At 40.0% G+C, this 18060-nt stretch overlaps 1 protein-coding gene across 9 annotated transcripts in view; it reads right to left on the bottom strand.

The window, feature by feature from the left end:
- NUP98 (nucleoporin 98 and 96 precursor) overlaps window positions 1–18060 on the bottom strand; it is a 124818-nt gene that overhangs the window by 50554 nt on the left and 56204 nt on the right. For all 9 annotated transcript variants that reach the window (XM_004381928.2, XM_023736510.1, XM_023736512.1 and 6 more), the window contains one exon: window positions 4709–4842. In XM_004381928.2, coding sequence (XP_004381985.1) covers window positions 4709–4842 — 134 coding nt within the window. The remainder of the gene's footprint in view (window positions 1–4708; window positions 4843–18060) is intronic.

Below are 18060 nucleotides of genomic sequence, written 5' to 3'. Positions count from 1 at the left end.
AAAGCCTTTACTACAGCGGAGACACTTTTGGGCTGGAAGTTTAGTGTTGGCATTTTTGTTTTTTAAACTGTAACAGTCTTTCTTAAAATGTCCAGGGTTACCGCACCCAAAACAGGTGGCAGTGGATGGACGGAGAGCTGCCGCTAATACTTGTGCCTTATGAGTTTCTGTGTCAACATTTTGACATGCTCTAATAGCTTCTTCTGACACCTTACGCTGTTCAGAAGAAAGAAAGTTCCCCATAGCGAGGGAGAAACGGAAAATGAAGGAAAGAATGATAGGAAAGCTCCTGGCCCGAAGCCTGAAATCCCTTGAGGGAGCATACGAGAAAGCCCCGCTGCTCCCGGGGCTATAGAAGCCCGAGATGAGAACGTCCGGTAAAGTTCCGCCCGCAGAAAAGCCCCGCCGCTCCCGGAGCTGTAAGAGCAGCCCGAGATAGATGTGCGTCTTACACTCACCACCTTCAGGGATTGAGTTAGAGGGTGTCTACAGCACCCTCACACGGGGCACCATCTGTCACAGCCCCTCACACAGGGCACCATCTGTCACAGCGGCGGCGAATGTCGGGACGGCGGAGACAGTAACCAAACACAACTCTTACAGAAAAGTGGGGCCAGGAGGGTCACTCTGAGGAGTCGACCCTCGGCTTCAGTCCCAGGAGTTTATTTATAGTCAATACAGCAAGCAGTGAAGCACATAAGAGAACAATGGACTATGGGTGAGTAACAGTAAGTTTCGGGCAAGGGAGAAGGAATTCAGGTAAACAAGCCAATCAGTAACGGGACAACAGGTTTGGGAAAACAAGTCGTGACAAGTCTCAACATGTTGGGGACAAGTCTCAACATGTTGGGGACAAGTCTCAACATGCTGTGCAGCATAGAGGCCTGTGGGAGCTGCAGTTGTCAATAGTGCAGCCATGTTTAAATGGCATATATCCCCACACAAAGGAAATGAACAGACACTTCACCAAAGAAGACATTCAAGTGGACAACAGACACATGAGGAAGTGCTCGACTTCACTAGCCATTAGAGAAATGCAACTTAAAACCACAGTAAGATACCATCTCACCTCGGCATTACTGGCACGAATCAAAAACACTGGAAATAACAAATGTTGGCGAGGCTGCGGGGAGATTGGAAGTCTTATGCACCGCTGGTGGGAATGCAAAATGATACAATCATTTTGGAAAATGATATGGCACTTCCTTAGAAAACCAGAAATAGAAATACCATACGATCCAGCAATCCCACTCCTAGGAATATATCCTATAGAAATAAGAGTCGACACACGAATAGACATATGCACACCCATGTTCATGGCAGCATTGTTCACAATAGGAAGAAGATGCAAACAACCTAGATGCCCATCAACAGATGAATGGATAAACAAACTATGGTACATACACACAATGGAGTACTAGGCAACGATAAAGAACAATGATGACTCTGTGAAGCATCTCATAACATGGATGAAACTGGAGGACATTATGCTGAGTGAAATAAGTCAATCACAAAAGGACAAATATTGTATGAGACCTCTATTGTAAAAATCTCATGAAAAAGTTTACACACAAAAACTAACACTCCTTGTTGGTTACGAGGGATGGGGGGGGGTGTGGAAATACTAAACAGACAAGAGGTAAGTGGTAACTTTGGTGAAGGGTAAGACAGTACACAATACTGGGGAAGCCAGACAACTTGTACAAGGAAAGGTCGTGGAAGCTCCATAGACATATCCAAACTCCCTGAGGGACTGAATTGCTGGTTGGAGGGCTGTGGGGACCATGGTCTCGGGCAACATCTAGCTCAACTGGCATAACACAGTTTATAAAGACAGTGTTCTACGTTCTACCTTGGTGAGTAGCATCTGGGGTCTTAACAGCCTGTGAGCGGCCATCTAAGATACTCCACTGGTCTTACCCCTTCAGGAGCAAGGGAGAATGAAGAAAACAAAATACAATGAAAAGATTAGTCCAAAGAACTAATGGACTACAGCGACCAAGGCCGCCACCATACTGAGTTCAGTACAGCTAGATGGTGCCCGGCTACCACCACTGATGCTCTGACCTGGATCACAACAGGGGGTTCTGGACAGAGCTCGAGAAGGATATAGAACAGAACTCTAACTCACAAAAAAAAGACCAGATTTACTGGCCTGACAGAGACTGGAGAAACCCTAAGAGTATGGCCCCTGGACACTCTTTTAGCTCAGTGGTGAAGTCACTCCCAAGGTTCACTGTTCAATCGGGGATTGGACAGCCCCACAAAACAAAACAAGACTAATGAGTCACAGCAGTCCAGGGACAAGGACTAGATGGCAGAAGGGGGCAGGAAAGCTGGTGATAGGGAACCCAAGGTTGAATAACGACAGTGTTCACATGTAGTGGGGTTATAACCATTGTCATAGGGCAATATATGTACTAACTGTTTAATGAGAAACTATTTTGTTCTGTAAACCTTCATCTAAAGTGAGAATAGCAGCACAACTGGAAGAACGTAAATGACATAACTGAATTGTACACGTAGAAATTTTTGAAATGGTGTATCTTTGACTACGTATATTTTCACCGAGAAAAAAAAAAGGTCCTCCAAGGCTGAGAAGCGAGCGTGTAGACACATCATGGGGTTGTTAACCAATGTCATAAAACACTATGTGTACTGACTGTTTAATGAGAAAATATTTGTTCTGTAAACCTTCACCTAAAGTACAATAAAAAAAAAAAAGGTATTGAGTGGCCATCTGAGACGCATCAATTGGTCCCAACCCACCTGGAGTAAAAGAGAATGAAGAACACTAAAGACACAAGGAGAATATTAGCCCAAGAGACAAAAGGGCCACATAAACCAGAGACTTCATCAGCCTGAGACCAGAAGAACTAGATGGTGCCTGGCTACCATCAATGACCGCCTTGACAGGGAACACAGAGAGTCCCTGACGGAGCAGGAGAAAAGTGGGGTGCAGAACTCAAATTCTAGTAAAAAGACCAGACTTAATGGTATGACTGAGATTAGAAGAACTCCAGAAAGCATGGCCCCCAGACTCTCTGTCAACCCAGAATTATAACTATTCCCAAGGCCAACTCTTCAAAGATCAGACTGGACTGTGGGATGTAAAATGATAGTCGTGAAGAGTGTGCTTCTTAGCTCAAGTAGATACATGAGACTAAATGGGCAGCTCCTGTCCAGAGGTGAGATGAGAAGGCAGAGACGGTCAGGAGCTGGTTGAATGGACACGGGAAATCAGGGGTGGAAAGGAGGAGTGTGCTGTCACAGTATAGGGAGAGCAATTAGGGTCACATAACAGTGTATGTGTAAATTTTTGTATGAGAGTCTAAACTGAATTGTAAACTTTCACTTAAAGCACAATAAAATAGAAAAAATTTTAAAAATTCACCATTTTAATCATCTTGAAGTATACAATTAAGTGGTTTTTAGTATATTAATATAGTGTTGTACAACTATCGCCACCACCTAATTCCATAACATTTCCATCACCATGAAAAGAAAACTTGTACCTCCCAATTCCCTCCTTTCCCCATCACTTGGCAGCCATAAATCTACTGTCTCTGGATTTGATTACTCTGGACATTTCATGTAAATGCAATGTACAACATGTGGCTTTTTGTGTCTGGTTTTTTTTCACATAGCATGTTTTCAAGTTTCATCCACATTGTAGCAAGTTATCAGTACTTCATTCCTTTTTATGGCTGAATGAGATAGTCCATTATACGGATGCACCACATTTTGTTTATCCATTCATCAGATGATGACTCTTCCATCTATCACTGCATATACTATTTTGAGCCAGAGTTAAACATTTACAGGTATAATCTTCCCTGCTAGATTGCAGGCTCTTAGAGAATAAGTCCATGTTTATTTTCATTTTTATATCCCTGGGGCTGAACACAATGCCTACCACATATTTAGGCATGTAAATTATCCTGCATAATTTTACATCTAATCACAACTTACATTTATATATATAGCACTTTAAAAGGTACTGTCATAGTTCATGTTTTGCTTTTCCTAATATCTAGCTTACAGGGTTCATTTAAGAACCACCTGAGGGATAAATGAGATGACATAAATGACTGAATAACAATGGTTTCTGTATAGTGAGCAACTTCCTATGAGCCAAGTATGCATTATCTCTTTTAATCCTCAACACTGAAAGGTATTACTATTCCCATTTTAAAGATAAGGAAATTGAGATTCAGATAGGCAAAATAATTTGCTCAAGGTCTCAGAGAGTATAAGTCGTAAAACAAAAATTAAACACAGATCAAAGACACAGTGAGAAAAAGATAATTTCTCTGCCACTAGAGCCTAAGAGATTAAGACATAGCTATGTAGAAATCAGGAGATAAAATTTTGATTCTGCCACTTAAGAGCATTATAATCTTAGGAAAGCCAGTTAGCCTCCCTGATTCTTAGTTTCCTGAACTATAAAATGAGAATAGCTGTTGTAAAGTCTCAGCCCTGACCACCAGTTCAGTGCTCATTTCACTGTTTGTCATGATGCTCTTTCAGATACAGCAAAAATAATTTATCCCCTGGCTCAATGAAGAGCATAAATAACACATTAAAAAAAATTAATTACACCTAGTTTTGCTTACTCTCTTATGTTAGAAAGCCCAGAAATTACATTCAGCACATTTCGTTTCTCCTTCTCTGAAAATAAATTTTACAAAAGCATCCCTAATTTTACCTCTTCTTTCTTCTTAGGGTCTGACATGGGATTCCGGAAAAGAGGGGAGTCTCCAAAAGGTGAGTATGTTAGATTATTGATGTGCTGTTGGAGGACAGCCTGCTGGGCAGCAGAAGCATTTGGATCTGTCAAAGCTTAACAAAAGACAAAAAAAAAAAAAAGATGTTAGTTCTAGGATCCAGTGCATTTATATCAAAAGAACTCAGTCAGTACTCTTTGGGGATATGGTTTCCAAAATGTTCAGACTCACTCAGTAATCTTACTAGCGGAGAAACAAACTGTAAAGGAAATCAAGAATCCAGTAAGCTAAAGGGTCAAAGATATGAAAAGATGTTTCATAAGAGATGACACACATAAAAATACACACAGATAATATCATCATCACTAGTAATCAAAGAAATACAAAGTAAAACAACCTTGAAAAAATATTTTATACCTACTTCACTATCCCTCACTGGCACAGCTGAATAAAGTGTTACAGCCTTTGACTTACAGAAACATTATAAACTGGTTTAATTCCTCTAAAGAGAATATGACAGCACATAGAGCCAATACTGTTTTATATCCTTTAACGCAGTAATTTCAATCATACAAATTTAAACCAAGGACTTAATTAAATTATAAACAAAATAAAGAAATGTTCTTAGGTGTCCCCTGCACATTTATAACAGTTAAGACTTGGAAATAACCTACATGATCAACATTATCAGTTGTAAAAATTAAGGCACATCAACTTGGTGGATTATGTACTTACTAAAATAACAATATCTTATTTTGTTATGGAAATATGAAGGTATCTTTAATAAGTAAAAATTCCAGAATAAAAAATATTATAAATACTAAGGATACAGAGGAAGAAGGCAGCATTAAAAAAAAATGAAAATAGTTAAGATGTACTTATACATTATTTACATTTAATATTCATATTATACTTAAGTAGTGATTGAACGTGAAAAAAAAGGTCACCCAGTTAGCCTAATTTTCTTTCAAAGTGTGAGAACAAACATCAGTCATCAGTAACTGAATTTAGGGAACAGACACAAGGAACAACGAAAACTTTATGATTATAATTATATAAAACCAAAACCTATTGCCGTTGAGATGATTCCGACTCATAACGACCCTACAGGACAGGGTAGAACTTTCCTATAGGGTTTCCAAGGAGTGCCTGGTGGATTCGAACTGCCAACCTTTTTGGTTAGCAGCTGTAGCTCTTAACCACTACGCCACCAGGGTTTCCTACAATTACACAGTCAATTAAAAAAACAAAAAAACAACTATCTCCATTCTACTTTGACTGAGAGATCTTGGAAAGATAAATCTTTCAAAAAATAATGATAATAAATCAGACTTAAAGCATTTTTTAAAAGAATTAACCCATTTTACTCCTATTAAATTGTGATAAAGATACATATATATATATGAAAGTTATTTGGCATTTCAACTTTTTCATCTTCAATTCAGTGACATTAATTACATTCATCATGTTGTGCAGCCCTCACCACTATCCATTTCCAAATTTTCCCATCACCCTTAAGAGAAGCTCAATCACTGCTTCCTAAGCTATGACTCTCCCTTAGGCCCTTCCACCCACCCCCAGGAATAAGGCATTTAAGAAATAAAAATTTTTTTTTCCCCTATAAACATTTAGGGGTCTTAAAAGCTTGCAAGCAGCCATCTAAGATACAACTATTGGTCTGTACTTGTCTGGAGAGCAAAAGAGAAACAGAGAAACCAGACTCAAAGAAAAAAACTAGTCTACGGGACTAATAGCTTACTTAAACCAAGGCCTCACCTACCCTGAGATCAAAAGAACTAGATGGTACCAACTGTTCTGACCAGGGACATGATATATGGTCTCAGATAGAATGGGAAAGAAATGTAGAACAAAATTCAAATTCCTAAAAAAGGCCAGACTTACTGGATCAGCAGAGGCTAGAGGAACCCCCTAGACTATTGCCCTTGGATACCTTTTAAACTTGGAACTGAAACCACTCCCGAAGGTAACCTATCAGCCAAAAGAAAGTGGTTGATAAACTATCAGCCATGAGTACCGTGCTCCTAAATAATCATCTACTTGACACCAAATGGTAAATATTTACCCTAAAGCAAAGATGAGAATGCAAGAGGGGCAAGGAAGCTAGATTAATGGAAACAGAACAACCAGAATGGATATAATGAGACTGCTGACACATAGTGAAAAAAACTGTTAAATGGGAATCTAATTTGCTGTGTAAATGATCGGTAAAGTAGAAGATCATGAAAAAAGAGGAAGACCCTCAAAAAGATGGATTGACACAGTAGCTGCAACAATAGGCTCAAGCATAACAACAATAGTGAGGATAGTGCAGGCGGTGTTTCGTTCTGTGGTACACAGGGTCACTATGAGTTGGAACCGACTCAACAGCACCTAACAACAACAACTGCTGTGCAAACTTTCGCCAAAAATATAATTAAAAAAAAAAAATTTAGTAATAAGGCTAAATCCAATATATAGTAAGATAATGCACATTGTGTAAGAGTGCTATAAACAAAACTTTTTGAAAACATCAATACTTGCAATAAAAAAACCAAACCAAACCCACTGCTGTTCAGTCGATTCCGACTCACAGCGACCCTACAGGATAGAGTAGAACTGCCCCTTAGGGTTTCCAAGGAGCAGCTAGTGATTCGAACTGCCGACTTTTTGATAAGCAGCTGAACTCTTAACCACTGTGCCACGAGAGCTCCGCAACAGGGGAAAACAAAAGCAACAACAACAAAAAGAAGGGACATCTATAGCTAAATTAATGAAAAACTAGTAGATTCACCTTAGTCAAACTAAGCTTTCTTAAAATCTGATGTATTTGTTAAATACTGAAACACAGAATGCTGACAGTTGAGGACATAGTGCAAATTTGTTCAGGATTTTGAAATCCAGAGGCAATGTCAATTTAAAAAGCATATACTACATCATCTGTGTTCAGAAAGCTCCTAAACCCCAACTTAAGACAACAGGCAAGGAAAAAATGAAAAAAGGGGTCTCTTGGCATATAGTTTCACATAACAGCAGCAGTGTTATTCTGGGGACTATTCAAGGAGACTCAAAATCTGTGCAGTTTTAGAGAACTCCAATCTTCACAGGTCAGTTTGTTACTTGACAGCCCTAAAAAATACTTAGCAATCCAGGCTCATGTCCATGGCACTGAATTAATAAATCAGATCAAGGCTATTGTCACCAGCCTTACTGATACTATCCCCAGGATTTTTCCTCAGAAAATAGACTGGGCTAAAGTTTCAGGCTCTAAACAAGAGAAAGATGGCAATGTTTATAATTACAGAGACCATCTGACCAAGGTTTTTATGAAACATTTGGGATTAAACTTAGAGGAATTAGGAGTCAGTACAGCTTTTAATTCCATTTTTCTTAATGGGCTCCACCCTGATTTGGCTGAACTGATCAAACGCCATAGGCTAGATTGGGAAAAATGTTCCCACACCAGAGCTAACTACCTTAGCTTACAAACTGGGCCAAACATTAGAACAAAAAGCCAAAGAAATAGAACAAAGGATACAAACTCAGGTGAGCCACTCTTAGCCCAAGTCATGCTTTCCCGTAGACTTAAATTTTTTCAGCCCAGTTTCCTTCCCTACAGAGTAAAGTCTGCTTCACAGGACGTGGTGAGGATGAAGATGCACTGCTAAACAATAAGCAATCAAGTGATTAGTCCTTTGGACTAATCCTTCCCTTGTGTCTTTGGTTTTCTTCATTTTTGCTTGCTCCAGATGCGGTGAGACCAGTGCAGTATCTTAAAGATGGCCACTCACAAGCTTTTAAGACCCCAGACGCTACTCATCACAGTAGGATTTAGAACATTTTCTTTATGAACTATTTTATACCATTTGAGCTACATGGCGCCTGAGATCATGGTCTCCAAACCTCAGCCTAGTAGTTCGGTCCCTCAGGGAGTTTGGATGTGTCTACGTAGCATCTATGACTTTGCCTTGGTCACACTGTGCTGACTTCCCCAGTATTGTGTACTATCTTACCCTTCATCAAAGTTACCAGTTATCTATCGTCTAGTGTTTTTCCCTCTCCCTCTCCTTCCCTCGTAACCATCAAAGATTGTTTCTTTCTGTGTGTAAACCTTTTCATGAGTTTTTATACCAACGGTCTCTCTAAACAAAACAAGTTAATGGCCTTGTAGTTACAACAGCTGCAATCTCCTAATTATACCAAATTCAATGCCTATGCAGGGACCAAATCGTGGAAAAATACCCCCGCAGTTTGTTATTATTGCAAGAAACTGGGACATTTCAACAAACTGGGCACTCCACCCTTTAACACCCCTTAGGATAAGCCTGAATGAGGGTGCTCCGGGGACCATTTAGGGGCTTTTCTGACGGTGGCTTTAGATTCTCAAGGTGAAACTATTATTCGGATCAACGGTGGACCCTGTACATTTTTAATTCACAGGTGCCACCCTCTCAGCCATTAACCCCAAGTTTGCAAAAGCCTCTACCCCAGAGCACAAAGACCTCTAAAGTTGTAGGGGTTGCTAACAAAAAACAAACTTTAACTCATTCTTTACCTGTTTCTAAATCTTTGGCCGCTATTGAAGACATGCACCTGTTCTTACTTAGACAGTCCCATTAATTTGCTTGGGAGAGACTTTTTATCTAAATGGAACTGCCGTTTAAAGATCACTTAGCAAGGAGAAATATTGCAAGATTTTTCTGAAACCAAATTATACAATGATTCCTGAACAGGAGCAGACCCAAATGAGGAAGAAGCTCTTTTGTTAATTACAGGCACTCCATTTGCTGCTGAAGGAAGGTAAACCCTCAGCTCCCATCTCCTCCTCCTCAGACCTTTTATCTACAATTCTTGAAACCTTACAGGCTACTACATTCACTGCTGTTGGCCAAATGCTGTCAATGGACTCAACCCAAATTCAGACTGACGCATCTAAATCCTTACCAAAAATCTCCCAAAATCCTTTGAGATAGGAAGCTACAGAGAAAATTTCTCCTATAATTCAAGACTTCCTTGCTAAAGGTTTAATCATCCCATGTTCGACTCATTGTAACACCCGTTACAAGTAACACCAAATAACTGAGGATGGAGATATGTCCAAGATTTATGTGCTATCAATCACATTTTCATCCCCAGATTTCCATTAGCTCCTAATTGCCATTTACTTCCTTGCAACATTCACCCTGATGCCATACTTTACGGTGGCTGACCTTTCCAGTGCATTCTTTAGCATTCCTGTACACCCAGATAGGCAATATTTGTTCACATTTACTTGGGAGGACCAACAATATACTTGGACTGTGATGTCTCAGGGCTTCACAGCCCATCCTCAACCTATTTTTAACAAATTCTGCATGCTGACTTGCAGCCTTTACTTTTTACTAAAGGGTCTACCTTTGTTACAACATATGGATGATCTGCTGGTCTGTTCTAACTCCCATTCTGACTACTTGGAGGACAGTATCCTCCTGTTATAACATTTGGTCACTGGAGGGCACAAAGCATCTAAAGAAAAATTGCAGTTGGCCCGACCTTCACTTAAATATTTGGGCCACATCATTTCTGCAAAAGGAGTTACTACAGACCCCAAAAGAAGCATTCCTAGCCTACACTATTCCTAATACCAAAAAACAATTGAGTGGGTTTCTTGGGCTCTGCGGATACTGCCAAGCCTTGTCATCAAATTTTAGTTCAGTGGCTCACCAGTCTATAAACATTTGAAAACTTCTGAACCGGATCCTTTCCAACTCTCAGAGGATGGTAAGAAGGCCGTCCAACAATTAAAAGAATCTTTAATTAATACTCCTGCCTTAGGATTCCTAATTATAACCTAGGCTTTTCACTGTTTGTACAAGAAGTGTCCAGCAATGTCTCAGGAGTCCTCCCTCAAAAACATGGAAGACGGGGAGAAAACAGAAGACACAGAGAGGATCACTGAAGAATTGCTGACAGAAAACTTCCCCAGTATCACGAAAGATGAAAAGCTGGCCATCCAAGAAGCTCAACAAACCCCATATAGGAAAGACCCCAAAAGAAAATCACCAAGGCATATCATAATCACACTTGCCAAAACCAAAGACAAACAAAAAGTCCTGAGAGCAGCTCATGAAAAACAAGAAGTCACATATAGAGGAGAAACGATAAGACTAAGCTCAGATTATTCAGCAGAAACCATGCAGGCAAGAAGGCAATGGGATGACATATATAAAACCTTATAAAGGAAAAAACTGTCAGCCAAGAATAATATATCCTGCAAAACTCTAGTTCAAATATAATGGTGAAATTTGGTCATTTCCAGATAAACAGAAATTAAGGGACTATGTAAAAACCAAACCAAACTTACGAGACTTATTAAAGGAAGTCCTTTGATCTGCGAACAAACAATATCAGACCACAGGCTGAATACAGAACAGAGGATTGTACTAGCCGGATACCAACCTAGGAAATGAACTCTTAAGGACTATGCAAAACCAAAAGAATTACAAAAGGGAACCAGAGAGGTTAATCTGCAAATGGCAACAGCATCAGAACAATAAAAGAGGTAATAAACGGTGTAGAGAGAAAGTCAAGAGATACCAAGCAATAACAGACTGGTTCAAATCTAGGAAGGTAAGGGTAAATTTCACGGTAACCACAAAGAAAGTTAACAAACCTACTCAGCAAAACAAAAAAGAAAATCATGAAGTCTCAGTAAAAACAAACACTAAAGAAATGAAAAAAATCCACAAACGAAGTCAGCACAGGAGAGTAAGAAGAACAAAACTGGAGGACATTATGCTGAGTAAGTCAATCACAAAAGGACAAATATGTATGAGACCTCCACTGTATAACTTGCGTAAAAGTTTACACACAAAAAGAAACAATCTTTGTTGCTTATGAGGGATGGGAGGAGTGGGGGGGAACTAAATAGATAAGTGGTAACTTTGGTGAAGGGTAAGACAGTACACATTAGTGGGGAGGCCAGCACAACTTGTACAAGGAAAGGTCATGGAAGCTCCACAGACACTTCCAAACTCCCTGAGGGACCAAACTGCTGGGCAGAGTGCTGTGGGGACCATAGATCTCGGGGGAATATCTAGCTCAATTGGCATAACACAGTTTATAAAGACAATGTTCTACATTCTACCTTGGTGAGTAGCGTCTGGGGTCTTAAAAGCCTGCGAGCAGCCATCTAAGATACTCCACTGGTCTCACTCCTTCGAGAGCAAGGGAGAATAAAGAGAACAAGATACAAGGAAAAGATTAGTCCAAAGAACTAATGGACCACAGCTACCATGACCTCCACCAGACTGAGTCCAGTACAGCTAGACAGTGCCTGGCCACCAACACTGACTGCTCTGACTGGGATCACAACAGAGGGTTCTGGACGGAGCTAGAAAAGGATGTAGAACAAAATTCTAACTCACAAAAGAAAGACCAGATTTACTGCCCTGAGAGACTGGAGAAACCCCAAGAGTATGGCCTCCAGACACCCTTTTAGCTCAGTGGTGAAGTCACTCCCGAAGTTCACCGTTCAGCAGGGGACTGGACAGCCTCATAAAACAAAACGGGACTAGTGAGGCACAGCAGTCCAGGGACAAGGACTAGAAGGCAAGAGGGGACAGGAAAGCTGATGATAGGGAACCCCAGGTTGAGAAGGGACAGTGATGACATGTAGTAGGGTTGTTAACCATTGTCATAGGGCAATATGTGTACTAACTGTTTAATGAGAAACTATTTGTTATGCAAACCTTCACCTAAGGTACAAAAAAAAAAGAATTATCTATGTGAGATCAAATTGACAACAGCAACTCAAAAGGTTTGATGGGAAGCCTAAGGGACAGTGAGTTGAAGATGATGGTAATGGAATAATCTGGAAAAAAATAGTGAGAATAGCAGCACAACTGGAAGAGTATAATCAATGTCACTGAATTGTACATGTAGAAACTTTCAAAATGGTGTAACTTTGGCTATGTATATTTTCACCAAAAAAAGGTCCTCAAGTCAAGAAGGGAGAGTGGTGACATGCCGTGGGGTTGTTAACCAATGTCATAAAACAATATGTGTACCGACTGTTTAATGAGAAACTATTTGTTCTGTAAACCTTCACCTAAAGTACAATAAAAAAATTAAAAAAAAAAAAAAGGAAGACAACAAACACTCAGTGTGTATTACAGTATTCAATTAGATCCTGTAGCTAGGGGCTACCCCCCTTGCCTCAGGGCAGTAGCCACGACTGCTAAACTGGTTGAAAGTACTAAACTGGTTGAAAGTACGGCAGACATGGTTTTTGCAAATTTTTTAGACGTCTATGTTCCCCATGCAGTGTCAGCAATTTTAAATTCAACTTTGATCCAGCATTTATCAGCTAACATACTAACTTCCTACAAAGTTCTTCTTTTAGCTGCTTCTAATATTCAGTTGCATACTGTAACCTCATTAAACCCAGCTACTTTATTAACCCCACTTAATGAAGATGATTACCCTATCCATGACTGTTTAAGTCTTACTGAACAACTGTTGTCCCCCACACAAGATTTATAAGAGACCCCACTTCCAAATCTTGACTTGATTTGTTGATGGGTCATATTTAAAACCTGACCCTACTAGCTCTTATTACCAGAGACATTATGCTGTGACCACATCCACTGAAGTCCTTGCAAGTGGCACCCTTCCTGAAGTCACTTCAGGTCAACAAGCTGAACTGATTGCGCTCACGAGGCCTCACAAATTGGCTTCTGGACAGTCAGTAAATGTTTACATGGACTCGAAGTATGGATTCAGGTAGTTCATGATTTTGTTACGTTATGGAAACAGACAGGGTTCTTAACCCCTTCTGGGACCTAAATTAAAAATGGTCGCTTAGTAGCACACCTCTCAGAAGCCCTTTTGCTCTCCTCTGAGATTGCTGTAATTAAAATTCAGGCCCACCAAGCCAAAGGAGCTCCTTAAACAGACGAAATTACAGGGAATGACGTAGGTGATACAGCAGCTAAGCACGCCACCCCTAATAATAATAATGATGATGATCACCCTCATTCATGATCATGATGGCCTTACTCTTATGACATCTGCATTGCAGAACCTTGGAAAATGCCTACCCCGATTCGATCCTCATGAAATTTCAAAGCTGCTGTTTAAACACCAACAGTTAACTCCAAAAGAAGAAATTAGAGAATGGGAGCAGGCCAGATGTCATCAAGACCCAACCACTGGATTGTGGACTAGACCTAATAACAAACATGTTTTGTGTGAGTGCCTGCACGTCCCTATGATTTAGAGCTCTTTACATGATAATGTAAGAATTAAACCAGATGACCTAATCTGGGCTTTGGATAATTACGGTGAGGAGATTTTCCTGCCAGAGTAGACCATGTCCTTTTTCATAGTTTTGATTGTCCTCCTACTGTATTAGACCCCATAACGCTTGGTCCTATGCAGTGGGGCACTGTTGTAGATGATAAATAATCTTTTAGTATGCTTATAGAGAATTTTTCTTTTCACAAAGGAGTTAGTTGCTAGCCAGGATTTCCTTAAGCATCAGAAATCAGCCCCAAATGAAGAAATAGAGAAATGGAAAAGATCGAGTCACTCCCAGTGTTCTACCTCCGGAATATGGAAAGGTTCCAACAAGAATTTAGCTCTGCTGAAATTTTTACAAATCTCCATGCTAGAAGCACTGCATGCAAACACTCATTTGGAAACAGACAAAATGATGGAAATCTTAAAAAGGTACTGGTGGGGGCACTTTTATGAGGCTGCTGATTATGTGCCATCTTACTGCCCTATATTTTTGCCCCATTTAATTCAGGTAAACCCTATAAACCTCTGCCTGGAAGGTACCCCCTGCCTTCAGGGCCTATGCTTGAATGACAAACTGATTTTATTCAGCTACCACCATTAAATGATTATAAATTTGTATTAGTGATGATTTGTAGTTTTCTCACTGTGTAGAAGCTTTTCCCAGCCTTTAAGGTACTGCCACCTTTGTGGTCAAGAAGCTTCTTGAAAATATCATCCCTACCTGTAGAGCCCCCAGGGTCCTTTGTAGCTACCAGGGTACTCATTTTACTGGACAAATAATTAAAGAAATATGCAAAATTTTTCCTATCTTCCAGAGGCTTCACTGTCCTTATCATCCTCGATCCTCTGGTGTTCATGTTCCAAACGGATCTGAGCTTGCCCCCTGAAACAGTCTTTAGATGCAAGGTTATCTCTCCAATGTGGGCAAGCCCCACACAGACCCTAACAACTGGACCACAAGAACTAAGAGGCTAAAATTATAGCATGGTGAAGACATCGGATGGTGCCTGGCTACTTTTCATATCCACGGTATCTGGGGTTTTAAAAGTTTGTTAACCAAGTAGTCATCCAAAACAACCACCTGAAGCCCATGCAGAAGAAGGCACTCTTTTTATTGGTGGTCAGTAAAATGATGAAAGAATTTCTGTAGAAATTCTTGATCAGAAGGAGGGAAGGTGCAAGGGTTCCAAAACTGAGATGCCTGGCATGTCTAAGGTGGCTGGTTCAGGCATAGGACCAACTCCATTTTGTGACTCCTGCTTTTGAATTCCTGAGAATATAACCTTGACTTCTTCATATGCATATGGCCCTGGGACTCTTGACTGGGTAGAACCAGCAGACCAACTTCTTTTCATTCATACACATATAGCTTTTGGCCTCTGGGTGAGTGGAACCAGCAGACCCTGGCCCCCATCAATCATCTTGTGACCTCCCTCCCCACCCAGGGCAAGTCAGGATTTCCTCAATTATGTGAGTGTGCCCAATTCTGAACCCATGTATACTCTGTTAACCAATCCCAAACAAAACCCCGCTTCAAGATAATCTGCCTTCCACTTTGCTGACTGCTCGCCTACCAATCAGAATAACGTAAGCTAAGTTCCTGATTCAACCCTGTAACTATGCCCATGTGATTGCAGCTTTTGGGAGAGCTGGTTTTCACTTTGTGAGATCCAACGTGTCTCCAGCTTGAGCTGCCTTTGCTCTGAATAAATCTCTTTACTTTCCTTTTAAACAGTACTCATTGTCACTTGATGAAAACAACAACACTAATGGAGACAACTGTACTGTTAAGTTCCATGTCAGGCATTTTTAGTTGCTTTTGGTAAAATAGACGGATTATTAAAAACCAGTCAAAAAGCTATCAAAGTAAAACTGGTAGGTTAAGATATTTACGCTACCTTCTTCTATTGAAAATAACCAAAAATAAAAAAGAAACAAAATGAAAACATCATCTTTAATGACAAACTGACTTCAAAGTTCATACAGAGATAATCAGAATTCTATTTATGCTTCCTCTAAAGATCTCATTAAATCTATGGTAAAATAAAATGAAAATATATCTATATAAATCCAATGACAAAAAATAAAAAGGTGGCAAATGAACAGTTAAGAAAATATAACAAATTTCTACGAGAAAGAAGTGGACAGAGGAGTGGTAACTAATTAAGCAGCGTAAAGGAAACTACAGCTTAGATTATACTCAAAGGTGGTTACAGCCAAAAATGGAGCCCAGCTGCCCTGGAGAATGGGAAAAAGGTTAGGTATTCAAGAATACCAGGTTTGATAAAGTGGGACTCAAAACAGAAGGAAGGAAAAGTTAATGCAAAGTCTGCATACAAAACAGCTATACTTTATCATCCTCCTAATCCCTGAGCGTTCAACAGATAAGCCAAAATATCAGAGTGTGTGCCTCTGATGAAACCAAGTAAACTGAATGGAAAGAACAAGGGCAACCAGCCAAGAATCTGGCATTGTAACATTTAGAGGACCTGGTTCCTAGCCTGCTAACCCTAAAGCAGAACCCATTGGTAAACAAGCCCTACCCATATACACAGGGCTGACAGTGAGTTTTTTATTATGTTATTCTCAAATATGAATGGAAAGAACTACCAAGCATTAAAGATAAGGATATCAAAGCAAAGATAATCCTGGAGATTTAATTAAAAGAACCTCCCAGACAAAGATTAGACAAGCCTATAAAACAAACAGTAACACACATGAGGAACGTATTTCTCAATTCAATCAAATACAGGAGACCAAATAGGCCACTTCTGCCCAAAAACAAGACGAGAAGGCAGGAAGGGACAAGAACTGGACAAACCGACAGTTTTTCCCAGGGTGGAAAAAGGGAGAGTGCTGTCACATTGTAGGGATTGCAAGCAATGTCACAAAACAATATGTGTATAACTTTTTGAATGATAAACTAATTTGAGCTGTAAACTTTCACCTAAAACACAATAAAACTAAACAAACAAAAGAACCCCTAAGAAGTTTTTCTTTTTTTTAAAACGGAGAGAGAGAGAATGGTCGAGAAGAGGCTGTCCTGATGGAAGAACTGTATCCTGAACATTCCTGAAAGTAAACCGTAACCTGTTGCTTCCCTAATAAACCCCATGATCATGAGTATTGTCTGCGAGTTCTGTGTGGCCACTGCAATGAATTATCGAACCTAGTAGAGAAGTAGAGAGTACTATGCAAGGAAGAGCTGGTGTCAGAATTGGTAAAGATGGAGGAGAGAGGAGGCATGTCTGACCTCTGCCTCACAGGAATCAGCCTTGGGCTGTTGACCTTGATTCTCCTTCCCCCTTGTGAAGAGAGAGGAGGTCAGACACCTCCCCCAGGTCATTTTTATAGCAGATCACTGTGAAATTTCAGGACAAAAGGACAATCCTAAATGCTTTCAGGAGGTGGTGAAACAAGCCACCTTCAAAGAAACAAGAATCAGAAAGTATTAAACCACTCATCAGCAATCACCAATGCGAGAAGGAACAAAGTAAAAGTTCTGAGAGTAAATTAATTCTCACATAAGAATTCTGTGACATTCAAGTGTGACCAAAGATATTTTCAGACCTGCAAGTACTCAAAGTACTCATATACACTTTACTTGAAAATACAGTCCAGAAAATTTAGGAAATAAAGAGGGAAACCCTATATCCAGGACACACCAGTTCCCACTGAGAACTGAAGGCAATACCCAGAAGCAATGCCGAAGGCCTACAGAATAATCAGAACTCACACTGCAGCAAAAGGACAGAGATCAAAGAATGAGGTATCTGGGGGAGAAAAGAAGAATTCTGGTACTATCCCTGAGAATTCGGAATAGTCTAGGAAGGCAATAAAGGTTGGTAACACAAGGGGAAATAAAAAATTAGAAATTCTAGGAAAAACAAAAAGTAGGCATGAGGAAGCTATATCTCTCTAGACAGTAATGTTTTCATAGTTACAATAAAATGCTGTGGTCATTCCCAACTTTCAAGTAATCCTTTAAGAACAGAAGACATCCAAGGCTGAGTAAGGACAGTGTTGACATGTAGTGGGGTTCTTAACCATTCTC

The sequence above is a fragment of the Trichechus manatus genome, unplaced genomic scaffold (genome assembly GCF_000243295.1).
Source record: "Trichechus manatus latirostris isolate Lorelei unplaced genomic scaffold, TriManLat1.0 scaffold00088, whole genome shotgun sequence".
In the NCBI taxonomy this organism is placed as follows: Eukaryota; Metazoa; Chordata; class Mammalia; order Sirenia; family Trichechidae; genus Trichechus; species Trichechus manatus.
The sequence above is the reverse complement of the archived record's forward strand: the minus strand, read 5'-3'. Positions and strand labels throughout refer to the sequence as shown.